Here is a 17,741-nt window from a genome sequence, read left to right as displayed (position 1 = left end):
CTTCGCTAGAGCGTATATATGCCGAACGGAACCGTGCAATGGACGGTGAAACCGATCAGCTAATAGCTCATGGACGACGAGCCACCAGATGGCTATATATATGACATGAATGTCGCTCTCCACTGCTCGTCGTCCATGAGCTATTAGCTGATCGGTTTCACCGTCCATTGCACGGTTCCGTTCGGCATATATACGCTCTAGCGAAGGAAAATCTCTATCTCCTCTGTAGCTTAGTGGTCAGAGCACTCGTCCGGCAATCGAGGGACCCGGGTTCGACTCCCGGTAGAGGCAGAGATGAGTTTTTTCCTTCCTTAAAAAAAAAAAAAAAATAAATTAACATCTCAAATAATAAATATCTTCACAACATCCAGTCTTCTGTATATCTTGTATTAGCAAGTGGAGAGCGACATTCATGTCAAATATTGTTTACTTTTATGACGAAGTTACGGTTCGACAATAGCTCTAACAGGTAACATTTATGGTAGAATGACGTGGATTATAAAGATCAATAAAATTCCACGTATGACATGCTAATAGTTATAGTTGAAAATATTTTAATTTATACCTTACTTTGAAAGAGATGCGTGTATGAGTGTATTTTTCTTTTAATGAAAAAAGGAAGTCGCAGGTGGTTAGGTCTTTTTTTGGGGTACTTGGGATAAAGTAACTACACACTAAGAGACTTTGAACGTGATTCCAGGTGTAATCTTTGCTACGTTGGTTAACAAGTTCAAAATTTGACTTTTAAAAGAAAAAAAAACCATCTAATACATCAATATCCACTAACATGAAGTATCCGAGGCTAGTACTGTCTCAGAATTTTCTATATATAATTAGATGATCTCACCAATAATTTGGGATATTTCAGTCATCATAAGCCAATGCACGGTGGAAACACTTTTTTACGGGACATTACGGTAGAAAATTGCAAACTTACAATGTATTACGAAAATATTATCATCACATACAAAGGTGCCAAAATGAGTAAAACATCAGGATAGGTGCCATGAATGCCGGACGTCCCTTAGATACAGGATTGAAGGGCGTACAACTTGAAGGAGGGTTTTTTTTATTGCATTCGAAAATTTTAATTAGTTGCACAGAGAAATTACTTTTTTTTTCCGCGATAACTTTTCTAATTTCAAAATATTTCATGAAGCTATGGCATTTGTATGATGTTTTGATTTTTGCTTTCATTGGAACTTTAGCGCCCTCTATTAGATCTACGGAGAACAAAATTAAGATAAAGTAATTAAATTAAGATAAAGTAATTAAATTAAGATAAAGTAATTAAATTAAGATAAAGTAATTAAATTAAGATAAAGTAATTAAATTAAGATAAAGTAATTAAATTAAGATAAAGTAATTAAATTAAGATAAAGTAATTAAATTAAGATACAGTGCGTACTGTGTAGGTGATGACAACTTAGACACTTCAAGTCCCAAAAAAAAAGTCCAGGTTTTTTTTATAAATCTTAATTGGCAATAAATTTGTCATAATTTCTAAATGTTTCATTTAATAAAAATATTATGTACGTAGCAGTTAATATACATTTACAATTGTCATGTGAAACGTAATATTCGTGTATATTAATACACGATATGTAATATTCGATTAAGAGGGGAAAAGTTGATATTCTGTTAAGCAGAAAACTTTAAAATTTATAGGAGAAATTTTGGTTGCAGAGGATTTTGACCATCAAAACTCAATTAAGCGGGACGGACTGTGATAATGATTCTGTTTCATTCCATCTTTGATTGCGCAAAGAAAAACTGGCACAAATAGGCGTTCCGAAATCAGTGAATTTAATAGTTAAAAACTGGGACTGTCCCGGAAAAACGTAACATCTGGCTACCCTAAGCCGGTGGAATTATCTAAAAGTTATAAAATAAGTAGCTATATAGACGCTGTGCCCGCGGGTATTCTTTCTACGAGTTTACCTGAAAGTAGCATATATAAGAGAAATAGCAAATTCACATTATAAAGGGACAGATATGTCTGAAACGCATTGTTTGAAGACCACGGCAACCAAGGTAAACATTCCGAAAATCATTGTTGGGGGTGCAAAAAACATTGCCACTCAACAGTTTTTCGCCCAATTTGGGCATTTGCTTCATTAATTAGCATTTATGAAGTTATTTTTATTTGCTCTTCAGGGGTGATGTTATACCGAGGTCTGACGATATCGCACTCTCTAGATTCTATAGTAATAAACACAACAAATGAGTTAACTTTGTTTTTATTTCCCACAGCTATAGAAGTATCTGCATCAGTGACATCAACAGATGGTGAAGGAGAAAAATCAAAATCAGTTAAATTCGGTGTCACAACGAAGAATGCCACCACAGCCAATGATGGTACGGCTGGTACTTCAAACACCCCGAATCCTGACGAAGAGGACAATCCAGAAGCCGAAGGGATAGTTCTAAGAAGTTCGTATTAAGGAATAATGAATAGTACAAGTTCTTATTTTCTACACTGAAGCACAGGATGTCCGAAATTGTTTGAACAGCAGATATCGCTGCAACCATTGACTTTAAAAACATGCTTTCGATTAAAAAAAGTTTTCAAATATAGTGTATTGTTACTTAAATTCTCTCAAAATTTGTTCCAGGGGTGGTATCAAACAGGGTACTACATCAAAACATGGGAAAATTAACTTTTTAAACAGTCCCCGTGCGCTAAAACTTCCAACTATTGAAATGTAGATTCCACTCTGAAAATCATTTCCAAAAAATTTCATATTTTTAAAGACAATATTTATTGATATATTGAATACATGAGGTTTGTTCAAAAAAGTATCCGACCATAATTTTGTGTGCCTCAACCAACGAAGCTAGGGAGGCGTGGTTTGGTGCAAGTACCTAGGCAATCCTAATGAGCATTTTTGAATTTTTCTTGCTTGCAAAAGCTGCCAGTCGCGCCGGCGGACCCTTAGACGAGTGAGGAAATGTATAAGTGAGCGTTGTCAAATTTTCGTTTTTGACAAAATGGCTGGAAAACATTTGAACAATGCGACCAGAATAATCGTAACCTTGAATATTTATAGGAGCCCATGGTGTGATATTTGTTTTTAATATGTATTACCTTCATAGTAATGTTTACGCGCATTCCCAATAGTATAAAAAGGGAAAATTTTGCAATGCAAATAATATATGTGAGTAATTCAAATGTGAATGCCCAGCACTGTCAACGGAGGCTCTGATTATTCCCGTCGCAGTGGAGGCTTTGTGTGTTTTCTATGTGTGTATATTGTATATTCCGTTAAAGGAAAGGGAAACATAACTGCGCAGCACTGTAGACGGAGGCTTTGTTTCTTCGTTTCCCGTCACAGTGGAGTCGCTGTACATATATTTTGTACACATTGTGTATTTAGAGACCATTCTCAAATCTCTCCCACGAGCTTCACTCTCCATTGACGTTCAGCCCTCTTTGAAGCGATTGAACCACTCTTTTACGGGTGTGGTGCCAATTTCTTCATCTCTGAAGGTATGTTTCATCGTACGGATTGTTTCCACTCGGGAATCGCCAAGATTGACACAAAATTTGAGGCAGTGGAGTTGCTCAAGTTTTTCCTGGAATTTTGTCAATAACGAAAATGCAACGGTGCTCACACTTTCTTATTTATCAGTGATCTACCGGTGACTGGCGGCTTCTATAGGCAGTAAAAGAATTCAAGCATGAACACTGTGATCGCTTATATACGTGTACCGTGCCTCCCTAGCTTCATTAGTTTAAGCAGGAAGATTCTGGTCGGCTACTTTTTGAACAAATCTTGTATAAAATGATTGTTTTTGGCAATTTATCACTGTGTTGGGAAAGTTTTCATTGCCTCAATAGTTGCACATTTTTAGGGACTGTATATAAATGTAATGAACTCAGCATTCATAAAATGAACATTTTATTTTCTTATTCACGATAAATAACAATTACATTTTTTGATAATTATTTTTGCAATTGTATAATTTTTGCAACTTTGAATTTAATTTACGTTTTGCAATTTGTGAACCACACCCTCAATCACTGCGACAAATGTGGAAAACTTCAAAGTCGAATATCTCGGTTGATATTGCATTTGAAAATACGCAAGTTTTTATAACCGACTTCTCAGAGAGCCGTATTTATATTTCATTAATTGGTAGTTTTGGCACAATCGGCCTACATACTTAGTTATGCTTTCTATTTCTCCATGTATACGACCCTTTGGGAGAAAGTTTAGCCATTCGAAAACTTTTTGTAATTGAAAATATGTCTCTGAAGTCAACGGTTGCAGAGATATCCGCTGTGTGAACAATTTGGGACACCCTGTATGCCGCTACACGATTTCAAAATAAACGTGTTCTGTTTTTGGATGCTTCGGCGTCTTAAAATACACAAATATATGAAAATTATCAACACTCACGAGGGGAAAATACATGAGCACAATTCTATACGATTCGTGTATTTACGAGAAGAACGTTATTGTCATTTTTTTAAATATTTGTTTTCCCATATTGTGTGTAGATGAGCGCATACGCCACCACTATAGAGGTAGAAGGAAATCGAAAAAAAACAAACGTATGGGGCAAATTGAAAGAAAGCGAGGATTTACTGGTGGAAGAGAGGAAATGTGGTGAAAAAGAAACGTATTTATAAGATAAATATAAGAGAGGACGAACCGAAAAAAAAAGACGAGTTTCGCAAAATGTTGAGAAAAAAAGAAACCTTGAGCAAGTGTGTGTGTGTGTCGACTTCTCGTACAGGTGAAAAAGTCTTTTTGCTTGGGAACTAACTCAATCCCGTATCACAAACCCTGAGAGATTCTATATGTGTGTGCCAGAATATATATGTTTTTTTCCCTTACGATTTTAACTCGGAAATCTCTCTGCTTCCGATCTGTACTACCAGTTTGGCAATTTCTTTCGGTTATATCAATACTTACCTTCATTTTTGTATCTAGAATGCTATTGCTACCGTAAAGCGAGATTTCCTTTCGAGTTATGCAACTTTCTTTGGAACGATAGGAAAAATATTTTTATTGTAACTTGGATTACTTTCTCGCGATATTTGTGTAGGGATATAGAAACTTGTATGAAAGGGATTGCGCTATCGTCGATGTCTATTTGCGAATACACGAATCTGTTCATTGGTGTTTTTTTTATCGTGTTTTTTTTTTCTGACAGATCGTAGCGTTATGAAGACTCTAATATTAGAAAAAAATAAATCTCATTAATTATTTTATTTCGAATTCAAATATCAGATAATTATATTAAACATATTTTATCTTAATTAATCTGCTTCACGCAGACACTTTATCAAATTGTAGTGAAGCTAATAAATTAAGAAATGAGAAATATACAGGGTGTCCCATAAATTACGCGTAAAAATTGAAGGAATCTGTATATTTGAATGCGGTGTGCGTAAAAGTTATTCTCACGAAGAGAGAAAATTTTGTCAGGAAAAAAAACTGTTCAATTTTTTGTAGATGGGGGGGGGGGCTACATGAAAGCCCTACAGGAGTGATTGGACTGGAACCTTTCTTTAATATTTTTTGTGTCCAAAACGTTCGCAAAGCTTCAGCCGGTGATTCGTGGCGGAATTAAAATAACTTTATCAATAGTGCTTTGTCCACCAATATCAACATCACAATGAAAAACTTATCGAAGCAACAGGAAAATTCAGAAATGAGCTATTAATCGTACACCCTGTATTTTATAGGTCTTTGAAGTGCATATTTCCAGTGATCTGTTTTCTTGCAGCGCCCTCTTTAAGCAAAAAATTTTAATACTTTTTTTGTATACCAAACTAAATTCTTCGTGAGAATAACTTTTTCATTAAAACCGCATTCGAATGTACCAACTCCTTCAATTTATATGAATTTTTAAACTATTTACGGATTTATTGGAAACCCCTATATCACTCAAGTTCATGTTTTGTAGTAATGTGCGAAATAAGATAAACAGACAACATTATCATATCTTTTACTTTTTCGTTTTAGGGTTCAGTTTCCGTGGTAGTATACCAGGCCTACATAGGCGGAGTTCATCTGTTCATCACGAACATATACTACACGCTCTGAGGCGTTCCGTCGATCATCATTCGAACCCTTTGTATCAGAATGGTAAGCTATACAAAAATCTCAATAAAATTTCCACAATTTCAAGGAACCATGAGAAATATGTGAATTGGGATCGTTATTTCCGATACAAAATGATCAACAGTTAATTAATAATGATATCGATGCAGTAAACCCGTGAGACCTGGTTTAGAAAACACAATGCAATGACTTGAGGATAACTGCCTAGTAGCTTTAGTAAAAGTTGCCGAACGGTAAGACAATCCTTTAATCACGTATGCTACTGGTAATGTTTGCCAATCAGTTCTGTAACTGTTTACAATTCATGCAAGGCAGCTGGAGAGAGACTTCTCCAAATGGGAGACTGGCTCGCATTCTCTCCTTACAGTTGATTTTCTGCAGTTTTTGAACTTCTAGGCATGAATGCGAACCGGTCTCTCATTTAAAAAAAAATCTCTCTGTGGAGAGTAGGCACACACCATCAATATCATACCATGAAAATTCACCATCCTCACGTCAAAATATGGAAGACAGAACAAGTAAGAACACGAATCAAGGACAACTCTGACAGCATAAATACGTTAAGGGCCACACAGACATTCACAACACACATTCTGGCATTTACCGAGTCATTCATTAGACATTCCAGAATAAAATGTGCATGAGGTTCAATAGTAGTAGTAGTATTGATGTTGATAGAGGAACGTGAATTTCTTTCCCAACTGTGTCCAAAACGTAACAAATAGATTTCGAGCCCGATCTTCTAAGTAACCGATTCATTACAGACAACGGAATGCGGAATGCTACTTGAACTGCCCAGAAGCTAACGTAGACGTAGACCTAGGAGAGAAGCAATCATTCTACTGATGAGACAACACGTCTCTTCGGATTAGGTATTTATCTATTAGGTATGGGATGTAACTGATAAGAGCAGCTGCATGTACCTACCGTTCAAGTACGAAATGTCCTAAACACAGCCGAGATAGAATATCTCAAATGCCACAAGAGTCAGTATTGAGCGAATATGACTTTGTACGATTTCAAACTGGCATGATCTCATGACCCATCACTTCATCGACCTGTCGCCATGTTCGCAGCCCTCCATTGACGTGGTGTAGTTAAAAACAGTATCCTTAATTCCGTGTTACTTATTTCTAGTCGGCAATGGTCCACTTGCTATTTTTGCTGGTCCAAGAGCGTACCATTCCATAACGTGCATTTAGTGATAGTACTGTGAAGATAATCGATTCCCGAATCCCATACGATGAAGTGTAAATTGCACGGTCCGTCTACTTTTATCTTAAGCTTTAGGTTTATCGTCCACTGGAAGCGACTTGAAGGGATAAGCAAGCCAAGTGAATTATCTGTATTCAAAAGAACTTCTGGTCCCATTGCACAGGAAGTAGAAGAACGTATTTCACTAGAAACAGGGCCGCAACCAGGGGGGGGGGGATGCAGGCGGGTCTCGTGCCCCGGGCGCTGGACCAGAAGAGGCGAAAATTTCATTCTCAAACCTCTCCTTCAACATAAGGGGGCGCCAAAATGCCATTTGCCCCGGGTGACCAAACATCTAGTTGTTGCCCTGACTAGAAACGATCTTGTGCGAGTGACTTTCGGTGACGGAAATAGACGAACGACAGGTAACAGGTATATAACGAACGAACCGAAGTAGGATTTCATGTGTGTTGCCGTTTCTGCGCAGGTGCATTGCGGTTGTTTGCTTTTTTTACCCCGCCACTCGCACCGTTTTTTTCTCCTTTTTGGTCCCTTTCTTTCTCCCTCCTTTTCCACGTGAACGTAGAAGCTGAAATTTGATAATTTCAGTTCATGGGTTGCGACGGGGTATATAGTTATCGATTAAATATTATCATTTATTAATTTATACCACGAACACCTTCTCCGAGTTTGTGTCGGATGTCTCATTAAAAATTATGGACAGGTCCTCTGTGGATCCACTCCTCAAAAAAATTTCAGTTTGTAACATTTCCTTAAGATTAGTAACGAACGCACGCACTCATCCATAGAGTGCGGTCGCGAACCGAGTTACGTAAAGTTCGCTTTCAGTGGACGACGTCAGTCAGATGCCCCTAGTCGTCTTACTCAATGTAGGCTGTTGGCATTAGCGTTACGCGCCGCGTGCTGTCGCTGCCGATGGACGACCAGCCTTATACCGAACACAGCCCAGGATTAATCGCCAATGAGCAATTTTAGCTATTGCCACAGATTAGGGGTGGTACGTCCATTGTGACCCTCTAAAGAAGCGTTTCTCAACCTATTTAAAAAATGCAGCACTGAAAAATCAAACGCAACACTACATACGCACTCAGACTGTTAGGTCTGAGAACTTACACACACACAGTTATAATTCCGGCACAACTCACTAGTTAATAAATCGCCCATAGATGGTGATAGACCTGAGTTGTGCTGGGTTTGAAAGAAAGAAAGAAAAAGAACCCATGGGGTCCGCGGACCAGAGGTGGTCCACAAGCAGACTTCCTATTTCAATTCTAACCAAATGAAATGTTATTCAATTGTTTTAATTGATATTAATAATATCCATATGGGTTCAAATACGAATTATATATTTATAATTAGGATGTGGGATATTGAGATCCTAAATATGGGACACCACCAATTGCCGTCGAAAACGTTGTCAGTAGTCTTCAAAATCCCCAATTATAGTTAAAATCACTGAAAAATTCAGGAAAAAAAAAACGTTGAACCCGGCAAACAAACACATGTGTGTGTGCTATTAATGTTTACATTTATAGCTATAACTATCATAATAAGTATGAAAACTTTGTTTATTCACGATTGTAAACATTACTGATTCGAGTAAGCATCGGTGGAAAAACGAGACAAATGTATAAAAAAATTCAGTTCAATGAATGAGAGCCAGAACTTCGCCACTGGACTTATCCCGTTGCCGGATCTTTGTCAGCCCAGCTTCGTGGCAGAATCCGCAACACTATTTAAAAATTCGGTACAATCAAACATACTGAAATGGCCCGTAATACGGGACGCGACAGGTCCGTCGAATAATTTCTTACATTTTACTAGTTCTTAGGTTCAGAAAGGTGGAGAAATGCTGCTCTAAAATGCAATCTTAGTTCATATAGCTATGACGACATACAATAGGTCTGAACCGTTTCCACCCATGATCCACCCCAGGTTGTTGCGCTTAGTACAGTTGAATCCCGTTTTAACGAACTCCAAGAGCCGGAGAAATCACTTCGTAATAAAGTAATTTCTTTATAAAGGAATTCCAGATTTTTACATTGTTTTTATGTAAACTTATCTGATTGATTTGAAAAGTTTTCGTTAAAACGAGATTTTCGCTATAACGGTATTCGTTAAAACGGGAATCGACTGTATATGTAACACGCAAAATTATCATGTTTTAATTCATTGCTCACGCGTCGTTTTTCTCTCTTCAGGAGGTCTGCACTATCCTCCAACGTTGGACACACAAATGTCTAAGAGTAGTCTCTCCAGTTTGCTGTCTCACGAGGGCCGGGCGAATTGTTGCTCAACTCTCCGGGAGTTCATCAGACACGTCTGCCCCATCGACATCTACTCCTGGTCAGAGAGCTCTCTTTTCTCCAAAGTTGCCGATATCATTAAAGTAAGAGTTATATTAGTACATGGTAAGTACAGGGTGTCCCATGAATTCGTAAACAGTTTGTAAAAAATCACAAAAGTAGTAGGAACGGGTGTACTTGAAATGTGGTTTGCAAAAAGTTAATCTCACGAAGGGGGATTTTGTTTTTGGAACAGAAGAAAAGAAGTTCAAACATTTGTCGATAGAAGGCACTGCATGAAAGAAAATCCCTAGAAATAAGTTTAAGAAAGTTTCGGACAAGGAAGAGGTTGAAAGAAAGTTCAGGAAAGTTCAATAATAGAATTTTGAGATGCGCATTTGTACAGCGTCCTCTATCGATTAAAATTCTAAATAAATTTATCATATACAATTTAGCCTCGTTAATGAGTCACTCTCGGGAGAGCAAAAATATGATTTAGTAAGCGGAGTGACTCGTTAAACGGAGTAATCCATAGCTGTTCTAGTTCCTGCCTCAAGGCAATTGGGACTTCTAAAAAGCGACCCGGTGAGCGGAGTGACGTGTTAACCAGGTGACGCACTAACGAGGTTTGACTGTATCCCACTATTACTCGCTTAAAGCCGTGGAGTGTAAGCCCCATCTACTTATTAAGTATTCCAGTGGATAGTGCTTTTCTCTACCTTTGCATTGCTGTTATACGACTAGGATCACTGGTTGCCACCTCGAGATTGCGAATCTTGGGGAGGGGGAAAAATACTTCTCCCCCCCCTTTTAATTTTTATTTGGACATATTCAGTTAAATTAAAGTTATTTTCTTCAATGGTAACCTCAAACAATATCAAATCACCAAAAAAATTCCAGGATTACACTATAAAAGTTTTATAAAACTTAAAAATGCAGTCACAATAAGACTGGTTGCATTTGTGCGAATGTACCAGTACATAAAAGAACTTTTATGAAACTTTTATAGCGTAATCCCAGCCCTAAAGGGTAAAAATAATCACCTGGGGTTAGTAAGAAAATTAATTTTTTTTGCACGCATTTTTATCAAATACTATCAATTGGTAAAATTTGCCGCTCTATTTGTTCTACCGAGAAAAATTTACCCGGTGACATTTAGAGGAAAATTCTCTGAGGCCGGGGTTATATTATAAAAGTTTGATGAAAGATCTTTTAAAAACTTGAATAAAACAACAACCAATAAGCCTATTGATTATATTCGCTCGAATGTAACCGATACGATTATTGGTTTAATTTTTCCACGTTGTGTGATATCTTTTATTAAATGAAATCAATAGGCTTTCTGGATATTATGCCAAGGTGAATAGGAAAAAAACGTGTTTCTCTCCACCGGAAATCGAACCGAAGGTCCCTTGCAAACGCACTTACCATTTACCCACAATCCCTTTCTCCTTAAAACACGCATAGTAGCGTGACTTGCTGAGTAGAGACATTGCTGCCTCAACTTCAGCTAATGGCCTCCAGATGGCGAGAGTAGATGGATGATTTTTTTTTGTTCGGCTGATACATGAAATCAATAGGTTTTCTGGATATTATACCGTGGTGAAATAGGAAGAAAGTGTTGTTTTTTTCCACCGGAAATCGAACAATGTTTGCAAGAGGTCCTGAGTTCGATTCCCGGTGGAGAGAAATGACACTCTTCTTCCTATTCACCACGGCATAATATCCAAAAAACCTATTGATTGCATGTATCTTAGCCGAACAAAAAAAAAAATCATCATCCATCTCTTTTATCAAACTTTTATAGAGTAATCCCGGCCTCAGAGAATTTTCATCCGAATGTCACGGAGTAAATTTTTCTCTGTGGAATAAAGAGAGCCCTAATACGTACAAATTGATAGTTTTTTGATAGAAGGCCGTGTGAAAAAACGCCGTTTCTTTTTTTCCCCATACAATTATTTCACGAAGTTGTAGATCACAGATTTCTCACTTTTTGCCGATAATTTTTCATGTTTCACCTTGGTTTTAGAGAGAATCAACCATAAAAAGTTTTATTGTAGGCGAACACACACACCCAGTATCCGTGAAACACCCGAGTGACATAACGATGATAATTGCTTTCTTTAAAAACGGCATTACAGGAAAAAAAAGTCGCTTTGTTTAGATAGAGATCTTAAAGAAAATTTTAGAGAAACGAAATGCATCGAGTTTTAACCTTAATTTACTTTAACTAAAAATAAAAAACAGCACGCTTTCAACTAAATCCTCTTAGCTACTGGCAAACCTAATTAAGGACCAGAACAGAAACTAGAAGACTAGAATATAATTTGTTGCAAATGCAATTTTGTGTTGAACAATTTTTGCAAAACCTGAAAACCGTAATTGGTGAAACCGGGGTTCCGATGGGTAGTAGTAACCCATCGAACCCCCCCCCCCCCCTCTCCCCATTCATCATTACTCTGCCGATTCCGTAGCAGCAGTACGATTTGCCATCACTGGTTTAATTTAGTAAAATAGCGAATCCATAGATTCCCTTAACATCCAGAGAAAGGGGTAAGTTTTCAGGAATAACTTTCCTGTTCACACATATATACCTATCATACATAGGCCTAACCAGGGCTCATGGATTGATTGATTGATTGATTGATGACCGCTCACGCCCAGAGCTGTTGTACAAGACAACTTCCTCTCTTCACCTCCCAGGAGGCTGGGTCGTATCGGAGAGCATCTTCTATTTATTCAACAAATGAAATAATTATATACATTCTATGGAAACAATCCATTAGAAGACATTGAGGATACATACAATCAAGATTAACTAAGAGAAAAATCCAATAAAATATATAAACCATCGAAAAAGATTATATACACGCTAATTTGCACTAATTAGCTATGCACTATTATATACATTATGTGTAAACAATCCATAAAAAAAAACATACATTGAGCACGATTCAATCAAGATTAACATAAAAGGAAAGTGAAATAATGGAATATAATTATGTACCAAAGAAAAAACACAAAAAGCTTATTTACGCAGATTTGCCATGAACTACCATATGCATTGCATTCTATGGAAACAATAAATCAGAGAACATTGAGCACGATGCAATCAGGATTAACAAAAGAGAGAGAGAGAGAGAGAAAAATATATATATATATATATATATACGAAAGAAAAAAGAACGCTAATGTACACTGACTGACAATGTACATTTACACCTGGATGATGAAATTGGGATGTAGACGGCATCTCCGAGAGAGGAAGGGCTGCCTGGATTGATCTTTCTTTACTCCTGAGTCTTGTGATCATGGGATGCTGGCTAGGAAAATTGAACGAATTGATATATTTGAATGCGGATTGTGCAAAAACGTTATTCTCAGAAAAAAATATCGCTTCAGCTGGAGATTCTTGGCTTGAGTAAAACATCATTATCCACCAATATGCCAACGTTACGATTAACCCCCCCCCCCTACGAAATATTTCGTCCAAACGCCAGTGGATTAAATTCAAACAAGTTTTCTGTGTTTTCTCTCCTCTCTCTTAACCATCGCGAAGCTTCATAGATATATCGAACCGCTCCTTTCCGTTCAGTAAAAGCTTTGTATTATTGGCATAGGTGGGAGGGTGGAGTATGACATCCTACCCCTCCCCCCATTCACTTTATACACCGTCGGGTATAGGGGTCATTTATATCCCATGATAGGGGAATCCCAATTATAATTTTTTTTTCTCCTTGTATTTCGGAATTTCCTCCAGCACGACCAATACCTCCAGGGCAATGAACTAAAATCACGAAAGCGACAGCCTGGTCGTGCTTGGTCTGTTCTGTATACACCGTCAGCGATTCACTTCCTCCGTTCGAGAATCCCGTATCCACTTATGTCAGGGAGTCTTCATTTCTTGCAGTCAGGATAGATAGATAGATAGAACCGCTCATAACCCCAGACTAATGCAAAGCACCTTACTTCCGTTACCACAAAAGAGGCAGACTTGTGTCGGAAGCTTTATAGTAACCCTATCAACTGAAGTTGTTTTTCTTTTCCTCCTTTCTAGCTGTAATCCTGTTAATGATTTTTTTCCCTACCACATAATGCATCTTTCTACTATTTACATGAAGAGCGAAAGAGAACATGAGGTGAGGGTTATTTCACGCACGAAGACAAAACAGGACGATACATGCACAGACATAAAAAAAGTGGCTTCGCACCATGTTTATCGACGCAAAAACCGTTGCCATTGTTAAATATCTTAATCTTTTCGGATTATATTCGCGCCACAGCGCCATCTATGGGACAAAAACAAAGCTATGACTAACTAAATATCATATTTAGTTATGTCAATATATATATATATATATATATTTTTTCCTTCCCTTTTTTTTAATGTGCGGTTAGGTTACGAAAAAGTTTTATTGCCGATTCGTCAAATAACTGCCAATCCAAATTTGTTGCCAAAAGCTTACACGTGAGAAGTGAGTTAGTTAAAACCTCACGTATAAGGGCCAGGAGCAGAAAAATTAGTAAATCAGCTGTTAATCATACACCCTGCATTTTATAGCACTCTGATTGGCATATTTCCAGTGATATTCTTTCGTGTCGGTGTCCTCAATTGACACAAAATAAAACCAACTTCTTTTTTCTGAATGAAAAAAATTCCCCCTCGTGAGAATAATTTGTCGGAAACCGCATTCGAATACACCAATTCGCACTATTTTTATGATTTTTAAACTATTTACGAAATATTCCATGGGAACGAAAATTATGGAACATCCTACGCATGAAATGTGTTATAAATTAGGTGACGATAATGATCATTATAATGATTAATGAGAGTAAATCGCTGAGGTTCTTTGCGACACACTTCATGACGGTAGATACATGGTTTAATGATGATTATAGGCTTATAAAATGAGATTTCATGTTACCAATTTTCGGAACTGAGAAATAGCTTTAGTTCAGTACTTTCGTACTTGCCATTCGGGCTAATATGATAGCCAAAGTAGAACATTATGTTTTCCCACGGTGCAAAGGTTAATATCAAGTTAGTTTACTGACTGCCGTTTTCACCGACAGAGTTCAACTGCAATCGCAAGTTAAAAGATCGAAAAGGATTTGGTTAAATGCCGGATTTTAACCAATCCTGCGATCGCAGTTAATCTCTGTTGGTGAAATACGGGCGTTAGATGAATATTAATACTGGTATTACATAAGCCACAATGATTTCGCATTAATCTTAAAAAAATAGATGTTGTGTCGTTAAAATAATGAATTAATCTGTATATTTACCGACCTTCTGTAATATTGAGGAGTTTATTTTGAACAGGGAACATTTCTACTTGTTTTCGAAACGCATTTTGTAACGGATTCTGAATCTTTGGATGAGTTCTGTCGGATTATACAACATGGTTTATTCAAACGGGAATATTTTTGGTCGAAATTGTAATATAAAGTGGTTCGTTTTTCTACCAAAAGGGGGAAAATAACCACTTTCTTCATTCACTTCGTTATTTTTCATTCAAAAAGGAATAACAAAGCGCTTGTCCTATTGGTGTTCAGGGATTTTTGTTCGAAACGGCACGTTTTTCAGATGCACTTTCAAAGTAGCATTCTGCAGTAGAACCTCTCGATAACGGACACCCATGGGACCGAAAAATTTGTCCGTTAACGAGGAGTGTCCGTTAATGGATAGTAAAATGCATTGAGTCCCGTCGACGTAATTCATAGAAGAATCCGTTGGTGTGGAGGTGTCCGCTAACGTGAGTGTCCGTTATGCGAAGTTCCACTGAAGATGGATTATGTTTTTTTGTTATTCACGAGAGAGAGTAGGAGTATCTTATTTGGCTAAGTGGAACCTTTTGGAATCAAAGGGTGGCGTAGAAATATCCAATTTTTCACACTTAACCAGCTCCAAATTTAATCAAAAGGTAACCAAAATTTCCACTACAAATTTCTTTCAAAACGGAAAATTTCCGAAACTTCAATATAGGTTGAATACTCCCTTGAATGTTGATCAAAAATATAATATTTAAATATTCTTATACCACTTTCTCCTATTCTACCTGTTAGGCTATTTTCTTCTGTAAAACAACCCGTTCCAGAGAAAAAAAGGTTTGTGACTTCTACTGAAATTTAGCAAAAGTGGAAATTCTCTTTTGAAAATAAGCTCCTCAATTGGACGAAATCATAGAATAGACCAGTAGTATTTGACCAGGGTTCGGCAAAGCATTTTTCGAAGAGGGTGATGGAGAAACAATTCTAGGATGTTGACTGATTAGTCAGGAAAATTATAATGATGAGAAAAATTGTTTTCAATTCTTCCCGAAATCCAATTCCTGGAGCCGATACGGTGGAGATGTACATTGCACGGTCCACCTACTTTCACTTATAAACCGAACACAGCCAACACCATCTATAGCAGAAAGCCTCCGCGCGAAGCTCATGACGTCACTGAAGAAGTTATTTAGCCTGTAGATATATTGGATATAGCAGGTCGACGCATGCGACATCTTTACCTTTTTCTTGTAGTGTATCCAATGACTATAGGTGAAATAACTTCTTCAGTGACGACAGGAGCTTCGCGCGGAAGCCTTTTACTGTAGATGGGGTTGACACAGCCCGGGTTTTATCACCGATAGACATTTCAACTATTGCTACACATGAGGGGTGGTCCGTAGTTAAATGAGAATCATATCAACATCTCATCTTATTTTTTAGCTTTGTATCGTAAAATGCATCACGCGAAATTCGCGAAAGTTGCGAAAATTACTTTTTTAGTTAGCGATTGTACTTGTTTTTCATTCCGACTGAAGAAAAATACAATTATCACCAAAAATAATTTGCTGTTTGTTTAAATTCATACCTCGTCTTATTAGCATGCTGCACTTCGATTTGATATTGTTGTGAGCATGACTCAAGAAGAACGTCTAAAAACTTCATCAAACACCAAACAAAAATGTATGGTGAAACCTCTTAATAAGGGACACACATTGGACCAGACTTTTTGTCTCATAAATAAATGCGTCCTCTATTCAGAGGGGTAAAAAACTCTCTTATTCCAAAGAAACTGACTAGGACGCCCGTACCTTATGCCTCTTAAACGGAAAAGTGACTGCATATCTTCTTGTTCTGCCTGGAATGAATAATTGAAGAACAATTTATTGAACTTTTTTTACACTGTAATTTCGGAAAAAATTTAAAATATTTTGATTTTTCTTAAGTTTAATTTTTCAATTAATTTCCCAAAAAATCCAAAACTATTAATCATTGCCAAAAACGGAATTAAATAATATGTCAAATAATTTATAAAAATTAATCAGAGAAGATAACTAATTTTCTAACAAACATGAAACGCATTATCCAAGGTGATGCGTGAGTGATGGATAAAAAGGTTAAGGACCACCGGATGGAATATGATCGATGATCGTATAAATCGATGATCCCATAAACACAACGTTTCAATAACGTGGGATTTGTTGGAAAAATGCCCATATCGATAAAACATTAAATGTTTAAGACAAAGGAAATATCTTTTGGGAAAGGTGTTGGAAAGTGAAATCCAACGATTGTCACTCAAAAAAAAAGAAAGAAACTGAAACACCAAAAAGCCATTTCAAGGCTATTTTTATAGCTTCATCGGTAGAAAATGGTCTGGTATAGTATAGGCCAGTGTTTCTAAACCGCCTGGCCGCGGCCCAATACCGGGCCCTAACACTAGTCACACCGGGCGGTAAGTTTAAGTCACACTGCAGTTTAATTTTTTCCATTCATTTCTCGTCGGAAAAGCGATTTACCGGGCCGCGGGCGTCCAAAGGTTGAGAACCACTGGTATCGACCCCTCGCTAGAATGAAAGCACGTGGTCGTATATAAGGTCGGCGGACTGTGGTGATTAACCACTTTACGATCAAGGACGTAATATTGTGTCCAAACGCCTGTGGAATAGAGTCAGACAAGCTTTTTCTGTTTTCTTTCCCGTCTTCTCATCACCGTAAAGCTTTGTTGTAACCCTACGAAGATGTTCTTTTTACCTTACTTTTGTTTCTGTACATTTATTAGTGACTCGTTCCCCACATATGATGTATTCTTCTGCTATATACATATAAGAGCAAACGAATACTGGTTGGGTGAAAAGAGAAATTTACTTCGTATATTTATATAACCACA

General features: G+C 37.3%; 1 protein-coding gene across 3 annotated transcripts in view; it reads left to right on the top strand.

Annotated features, from left to right (window-relative positions):
* The window catches only part of LOC149089692 (mitochondrial sodium/calcium exchanger protein-like), an 85,800-nt gene that overhangs the window by 48,116 nt on the left and 19,943 nt on the right, over nt 1–17,741 (top strand). For all 3 annotated transcript variants that reach the window (XM_089238260.1, XM_089238112.1, XM_089238179.1), the window contains exons 9-11: nt 2,254–2,433; nt 5,979–6,101; nt 9,494–9,681. In XM_089238260.1, coding sequence (XP_089094386.1) covers nt 2,254–2,433; nt 5,979–6,101; nt 9,494–9,681 — 491 coding nt within the window. The remainder of the gene's footprint in view (nt 1–2,253; nt 2,434–5,978; nt 6,102–9,493; nt 9,682–17,741) is intronic.

Source organism: Pholcus phalangioides, unplaced genomic scaffold (genome assembly GCF_987345545.1).
Source record: "Pholcus phalangioides strain wild (caught in Gottingen) unplaced genomic scaffold, Ppha-v1.0 ptg000001l_1, whole genome shotgun sequence".
In the NCBI taxonomy this organism is placed as follows: domain Eukaryota; kingdom Metazoa; phylum Arthropoda; class Arachnida; order Araneae; family Pholcidae; genus Pholcus; species Pholcus phalangioides.
This window is presented reverse-complemented; position numbering and strand designations above follow the sequence as displayed.